General features: G+C 44.8%; 1 protein-coding gene across 1 annotated transcript; it reads left to right on the top strand.

Annotated features, from left to right (window-relative positions):
* Positions 1-284: 284 nt before the first annotated feature.
* On the top strand, positions 285-4,259 carry LOC103629131 (period circadian protein homolog 2). Its single transcript, XM_008650324.3, has 3 exons — positions 285-1,069; positions 1,153-1,243; positions 4,142-4,259. Exons 1-3 carry the CDS (start codon positions 484-486, stop codon positions 4,155-4,157), a joined length of 693 nt encoding a protein of 230 aa, XP_008648546.1. The 5' UTR covers positions 285-483; the 3' UTR covers positions 4,158-4,259.
* Positions 4,260-8,161: the final 3,902 nt, after the last annotated feature.

Genomic DNA, 8,161 nt, shown 5'->3' with positions numbered 1-8,161 from the left:
TTAGGGAAATTATTTTTGAGCGAATTCAAATCAGACTCTCGGCCGAAATTAATCGCTCAGTCATCCATTCGTCCGAACTCTTTTCGCTCTGTTTTTCCGTAGCGACGAATTCCGCGAGAGCATTTTTATTCCGGAAAATAAATTAGCGCAGCCCGATAACATGTTTGGGCCAGCCCAACCCAGCCTATTTGGCCCACTAAGAAAACCCTAACCCTAGCCATCTTCTATAAATATGGGTGCTCACTTGGAAATTTTACATTCCCACCCTCCATTTTTTTCCAGCCGCCACAACCCCTCTCCCTGTCTTCTTCCCAGCCGAGCAGCGGCTCTGCGAGCTCCCCTCCATGGCGTCCTCCCCTCCTCTCCCACGGCTGCAGCAGGGAGCGCAGCCCCTCCCCGCGAGCTCTCTCCTCTTGCTGCCTGGCCGAGCTCGCTGTTCTCCCTGCTCCACGGCGAGCAGCAGCTCGTCCACCTCTTCCTCCCATGGTGCCCAGAAATTCCTGCAGCAAGGACTCCACAGCAGCAGCGAGCTCGCTGTCTTCCATGGCGTGGCGCCTCTGCTCAGCCAGCAGCCATGGACGCCCCCTGCCACTGCTCCACATCTGCATGGAGCCGAGCTCTCCCCTCTCCACCAGCCAGCTCCCCTTCCTTCTCCCCCTTCTTCCCCATGGAAGCCGAAGCCCCTTTCTGCTTTCTCATCTCCCTTGGCTGCCAAGCCCAACAATGGCGCCCAGATTTTTTTTTCAGTCATCTCCCATGGCATTTCCCCCTGCGAGCAGCGCTTATCCGTTGTCTTCAACCTCCAGCCGCTCCCATCTCCCTGCAGCGCCCTGTCTGTTTTTTTTCACCCAGCCGATTCCCCCTGCTGTCCCCTGCGCCCTGCATATTTTTTTTCCATGGAAAGCAGCAGGAGCAATGCCGCCTAGGCCCCTGCTCCTCCCCTCTGCCCCACAAAACAGCAGCCGCAGCGAGCCACCGTCGTCCATGGCGAGCAGCCTCTCCCCTCATCGCGTGACATTGCTCTTGTGCTCGCTGCGCAGCCCCATCCGTGACACCGTCGAAAACCGTGGTGAGAAACACCCCGCTGCCCTTGCTATTATCATATTTTTGTGCTCGGAAAAATGTTGAACTGTTGCGTGTGTCTAATCGCAGCTAGTGGTCGACGCCGCGCTTCGCGCCTTGCCCGTTCGACGAAATGCCAAGCCATGTGGACAACCCATGCATCTAGTCCCGACTCGTTCAGGTTGATTGATTTATAGTTTATAATACATATGCTTTGGTTGATGTCGGACAATGCATGTATATATGTGGATGTGTGTAATATGTTTCGGCAATACACGTTAGTAGGATCGCATTTGCGGTTAAAGAATAAGCGGGTGTTGAGGTGTGCGATTTGTAGTTTGTCTAATTACGTTTTGGGTCGATGTGGTGTATAGTGGTGTTTGATTAGATGTGGGCATAAAATGTTTGGATTATATGCCGTGGCAAGGTCGCATTCACGTTTTGGTAAACACGCGTGTCGTGCTTGTTTTATGTGATGAGTAAGTTTGGAAATATAGGTGATGTGAGGATTGAATTAGTACACGTATGTGTGTGTGTGCCGTAGTGTATTATAGTAGTGGTGGCGTGAGATATTTAATTGAGGTGCGCGGGTATATGCCGTAATATGGTTATACTCGCAACAAAGAAATATGTATGTATTGTGTGACCCGACGTTTAGGTTGCTAGTGTATAATCGTGTGAAGGACTCTCCCGATGGTCACGTGACTAAAGGGTGGTGTAGTGGTAAAGCGAGAAGTAAGTTTAATATTTTTAAAAAAACGATTAGTTGATAGCACCTGTCGGTGTCGTCATGCTTTCTATGGTATGGCGGGTCGATGCCTTGCCTTGTCAAATATTGCATTCCATGCCCCTTTGGATAAATAAATGTCTTGTTGGTCGATTAGAGGTCTTATACGAGTGTTATCGCAGTCCAATAACTATTGGAGGCAAGTAGCGTTCATGAGTCAATCCTTGCTAAAATTGAAGAACGGTCAGATAACATATGCCCATAAGTGCTTTAGGTCTTCAGTAGCCGGTGTAAGTCTTATGGAGTTTTATGCCATGTTTTAATGTCTCTATGTTAGACCTCCTAAAATATGGTGTTTTAAGTGACTTGTGTGTTGTCCAATTTAAGTTGAGAAAAGGTTAAGAAACATTAATTAACCTACTCTCACCCATGTTTTGAGTTGCAATGTCTAAATGGTTCGCTAAGTCTTCTACTGTGATTAGCCAACTCATGTTAAATAGGAGTCGATTTCGTTAAGTGTTTGATATATATGTGTTGTTTCGGATTGCGATGATAAGAGGCAAGCCGACGTGTAGGATGTATAGCGGGCTATGCCGTTGCTCTAGTTAGCCGACTTGTTAGATGACTTGGTTAAGCGCGTAATCACGATAAATTGCTTGTTGTGGTCTAAATGCGTATGATTGTGGTCGCGGATGAAAAGTAGTAGTGCTCATGTGATATCTAAATTAAAAATGTAAATTGTTGGGTGAAAAGCGTTTCGATATTTATGATCGTAGAGAATGCGTTGTTAATTAAGTATGGTACTTCTAGTGTTCGAAAGGACACGAATAAAAGTTTAGTAAGTCTACTTGTTAGTTCTCCCTTGGTTATGTTAACTCTAACAAATGACAAAGTGTTAGAATGATTTAAGTATCTAGAACATGGCAATTTTTGAATTGTATAGGAGCTGAAATTTATTGATTGATGTTTTGGGCTGCACGCACTGTTTTAGTTGTGATGTATGTTTGATGAACTAAATTGTATTTTCTGTAGATATGTGCTATAAAAAAGTGGTAGATAACTTTATTATATTGCTGGTGTTAAAATTTGACAGGCATAAGTCTGATCGTTTAGGAGTTATGATTTTTACAAATTCAGTGACTGAATCTGTCCAAATTCTGTACAGATTTCAGAAACTGCATTGTTTGCCTAATGTAATTTTAGAATCAGTCCTTGTCGATTATAAGAAAGTTGTAGAGGCTTTTCTTATCTTGCTTGTGTTAAAATTTCATAACCACAGGCCTGATAGTTTAAGAGTTATGAATTTTACAAACTGCTTGTTGTGTTCTGTCCACTGACAGAACAGATTTCGAAAACTGAATTGTTGATTCAGTTCAACATGGAATCACCCCTTGGTGATTATAAAAGTTGTGTAGTACTTTTTCTAAGCTTTCCAAAAAGTCTTGGATCACTATTTTTGGTGATCTGAAGATTAAGTTATGGATGTTTGAAGTCTGAAGACTGAATCTGTCCAATTCTGGACAGCAAAGCCTTCTAGTGCCTTTTATCCTTAGTTAAATACTTAATCACCTTGAGATGATTATAAATGATATGTGGACAATTTCATTCTCTTTCCAGAAAGTCTAGGATCACTTTGTTTGGATGTCTGAATCTTCAGTTGTAAATTTTTGAAGTTGCAAGCCTGAATCTGTCCAAATCTGGACAGAGCTGCTGTGTTTGCACAATTCGACTTTGCTAAGTGTTGAATCATGTTGTGATGAAAATACCAAAATTGTAGAGCACTTTCTAAACTTTCCAGAAAGTCATAGTTTACTATTTTTGGATTAATATTTGAAAAGTTATGATTAAAACAAGTAACTGCTGTGCTGCTGTCCTAAAAATCTGCACGTGCTCAAATGAATGTTTAGTTCACCATTTTGGCTAAAAATGCTTAGTTAGCGCTTAACGGATATAGACTTGTGATGACTAAACTTAAGTTAACATGTGTTCCATGATTAATGTGCTTGCTTGCTGTAGTTGATTGTGATAGATGAGTCCGTCGACTTGGATGCATCGGTCCTCTGTTAAACTTGTTTGTGATGCTTTTGTGTGATCAATAGAACTAATGCAAAGTCGTAGCAATTAAATAAATGCGTGTACCTGTGATATCGTATTTGTGTTGCGTAAATAAATAAGATATGGTCGTCTTGTTAATGGTGTTAATGATGAACGCTGATAACGTACGAATAGCTAGCGCTTGTGTATAGTCGTTGCGGTGTCTTACTACTTGGTGTTTAGTTCGCTACCGTGTATTGTATATCTTGTGATAACTTTTCATTATATTCATACATATGCATCTTGCATCTCATTTAGGACCGAGAGATGGTGATCGTGCACGTGATATGGTGCCAACCACAGGATGGCGTTGGTGGACGACCCAAGGAAGGATGGACTTAACCACTGGATGCTCGCCAAGCGAGTACCCACCCCAGCAAACACTATCTAAGTGTCAAAATAAAGGCAAGCCCCGGTTTTATGCATAACCGTTATATATGCTATTTTACTGCACTTAATGTTGTAGGCTTGTACTGTACACTTAAGTGTAGGAGTTGACTGAAACCCTAGTTGCATGAACTCAGGATTCCCTTTGAGATGGATACTAGTATGCTAGGTCGAGTAGCTGCTTTACTAAATAGGGATCTCGGTAGAAGTCGAGTGATTTTTCTAGCACTCGCGCGAGGTCAGGAATTGGTTGTATCCATTTTGATATCATAATGATGGTGGTCTGTGGACAACGGTCCATGGGGATGCGTTGTCTACGAGATGAAATTTGAATAAGGATTAAGGTGTGGTACCGTGAGTCAAGTGTTTGAACGTACTAAACACATACCGAGAAATATGGTAAATCGGTAAGCCTAGTACCTGAGTGAACCTGCCCGCAGATTGCCCTCCTCACGCGACCTGAGACGAGGTCTCCCATTCCGGTTATGGTGGTACAAGTGCGGTCACTGCACGACGGCCAGTCGGGGTCAGTGAGGCATTGTACGCCAAGGCGGTGAGCCCCTTTCTGTTGCCAGGGAATCGATGGGGACGGTTGATATGTGTGGGGACGGAGTGCCCCTGCATGTCGTGTGTTTAGGTTTACCTTGCAAGGTTTAAAAACTCGATTCGAATCGTCTGCTTCTCGCAGCTAATGAGACTGCTTGATCCATGCTGCTACATTGAGTAATAAGTGGAAATGAGGTGACTGGCAAAAGATGTTGATTGATAAAATGTTTGACACCATGTATGACTAGCTAGGTACACATCTAGTAAAGAGGATCATACTAAAACTTGAAAAGCTAAAACTTGATTTTAGACTCAGCTAGTGCTTTTGGCAAACCAAACCCCTCAGCCAAACAGCTGCATGTCTAGAGGTAGAGGAGTAGACTCCTCACACCGGGTAAGTCTAGCTGAGTATTAGTATACTCAGCCTTGCTTGTGGCACAATTTTTGCAGGTACCCCTTAGGGTGATTGGTTGCTGGTGTGACTTGACCTCCATCCCTGCCACCGGGATAGACGGTCGAGTGGGTTACTACTTCCGCAGGAGAGGACCAGGAGGAGTAGCGTGGCCAGGCTTCGCCATGTTACTCGGTTTTCTCCGTTAGTTATTTCCGCTGCATTAAAATTTATGATTATTATTTCTGAAACTCCGATAATGTAATCACTAATGATACTTATTAAATTTGTGGTATTATGCTTTATTGTATTTCTCTGTGCCTCACCTTCGAGTGAGCTAGTGGTATTCGATCCTGGTAAGTGGCTTTATCGGACTAGATCCGAGGGACTGACATTTTATTCCTACTTAAGTGTGGTCTAGCCTCTAAGGTGGACTTAGGCACTTAAGATGGAATAATTCGGGCGGTTCCGCCACACCTGCGGTACCTGTTCTTGACCTGTGGGGGGGTGTGAGACAGCAAGAGTGAGCTCACATACGTTCATCGCTCAACAAGTTGTGGGGAATAATGTGCATGAACTCGCCAAAGGTGGGAGCTCACGTGAAGTGTAAGGCTTATCAAAGAGGATGGTTAGAGCTGAGCATTGCTTTTAAAGTTGCTCAAAATTTTATTAGCAATTACTAAGTATAAGTAAATACCAACCCAATTAAATAGTAGAACAAAAGTAACAACATCACCTGCGATGCAATGCATATGACAAATTGAATTTAGTTCCATAATTTAATCATCAGAGAGTCCTGAGCTGCTCCTGACCGTGAGCTCGGCTAGTATACCAGTTTTACACTCTGCAGAGGTGGTACCCTTTACCCACAAGTCATGTTACCCATCTGCCAAGGGATCGCGACTTCCCATACACCTCTACCGAGGAGGCGAGGCAGGGTAACACTACGAGGCCTTTACAAAGTTTCACTAGCTTCAGAAAACCCGCTACAGTTTATAGGAAGCTCCAATGCAGGAATCCCTTGCAGGACCGCCATCGCAGCAAAATCCTCCCGAGGGCCTCCCTACACTGACCACTCCCCTACTGCCCTTGCCCCTTTCGGGTAAGGTAGTCTTCCACTAGCTTTCCTAATTAATCAGCCAAGGGCGTCCCATTAAACCCTTGTGGTGGCACGTGTTTCTCAAGTTAAGCTCTATGTTCCAATTAACATTTAATGATCTTGTCATGAGCATAAATGAAATAACAACATAATTGGAACATAGATATAATGAAATATTAACCCAAAACCATATAAAGCAGTAGCAGAACTACCCAAGTGATTCAGGGGTAAACAAGGTATTCAGGATAAACAAACTAGGGTGACCCATTGGGTCCCATCAAAATTAACCTATGCAGATCATTATGATTAATTAGAACATGAGTGGGTAAAAGAAGTGATCAAGGGCACAACTTGCCTGGGACTTGAGATTCCAGGTACCAGGATGATCTTCAGATGACACGTGTCCTCACTGCTAAACGTAGCAATACAGACAAACATGGTATATGCAAAATTAACATCACACCAAACATAAGAATAAACTATGTAATAATAATCTACGCGTCGCTATGAGATCGTAGAAACAAGAACCACTAAATTCGGAGCTACGGTTATTAAGTTAGGAATTTCTGAAGTTATTTAATACCTAGAATAGAGTTATTCATGTGAATAATTTTAAATCAAGTTTCATGGTTAGACAAAGGTACTAGGTAATAAACAATACTTAAACAAAATTAATGCCACTGGAGTGAATCAATTTGGAGCTAAATTCATCAAGTTATGAATTTTCTAAGTTTATCATATTTATTTTTAACCTGAAAATCATTTTAGATTTTATTTCCTGAAATTCCCAGACTCTGGACGGCGGCCACTATTTTCCGAAAACTCGGGGGCTAACATGTAAAATCCCCCAGACACAGAGAACTCCGCACAGGATGGCGGGTTGATTTTGCATAAGGTGAGGGGCTCATTTGGAAGACGGCCAGGCCGAAGGGGGTACGGGCCATCCTGGACCGTTGGATCATAGTTGGACTCATGAGATTAAATCAAGTCCTTCTGAACCAGTACAGTCCTACAGCCGTAAGATCCTAATCCTATGGTCACGATTTTTATGAAATGAGATCCAACAGGATCCGTCTGTTAACAGATTAGTGGCCCAGATCAGATTTCCTAGCCGCCATCTACTGCATCTATCTTTGGCCCCACGATCGAAATCCCACGGTCAAGATCGACCCACCCTTCTCCAACCCGAGCTGTGGTGGCGCCCAGCCGCGTTTAAGCGCCAGTGTGGCGGCGCCATGGCCAGCGCGCGGCCCGCACACGATTCCCCGGCGACCGAAACACCAATTAAGTTGGCGCTATGTGTTGCTACGCTCCTGATGAGACTGCTGAAGGGCGACTCACCAGCGACGAGGTTGAGACGAGGTCGGCCCACGGTGATGGTTGTAGTTGCGGCGGCGATCCGGTGCCGTCGAGAAATTAGAGTGGATTGGTCGATTTTCCCGCCCAGGAAGCCATGCCCAAACCTTGGTTGTGCTGGGGATAGTCCTAGGCCCGCTTGCGAGGCCCCGACGGCGGTGGTTGCGTGCTGCAGCATTGGCGAAATCAGCGGCAATGGCGGCACCTCGCGAGCTCCACCCTGGTGAGCACCGATGAACACCACAGATCCCCCACCCGAACCCGAGCAATCAGCGCTCGAAGAAGATCCGCATGGTGACGATTCTATCTCTCTCTCTCCTACCGGCGGCTATGAATGAAGGAAAACCCCAGCGCGCTGCGAATTCTTGAGACTAGGGCTGGAGATGATGGCAACTTGAAGCTTATAACCCAAGCGCCCAAGGGGGGGTCGGCTAACGCTCAGCTGGGAAATCCGCGCGGGTGGTTGCGATCCGCCCGCTGTGGCGCTTTTCACGCGGGG

The sequence above is a fragment of the Zea mays genome, chromosome 6 (genome assembly GCF_902167145.1).
Source record: "Zea mays cultivar B73 chromosome 6, Zm-B73-REFERENCE-NAM-5.0, whole genome shotgun sequence".
Taxonomy (NCBI): Eukaryota; Viridiplantae; Streptophyta; class Magnoliopsida; order Poales; family Poaceae; genus Zea; species Zea mays.
This window is presented reverse-complemented; position numbering and strand designations above follow the sequence as displayed.

Coding starts and splice junctions, on each gene's coding strand:
- LOC103629131 (XM_008650324.3), top strand. CDS start 484: ATGGTGCCCAGAAATTCCTGCAGCAAGGACTCCACAGCAGCAGCGAGC. Junction 1,070..1,152: donor TGACACCGTCGAAAACCGTG/GTGAGAAACACC, acceptor GTCTAATCGCAG/CTAGTGGTCGACGCCGCGCT.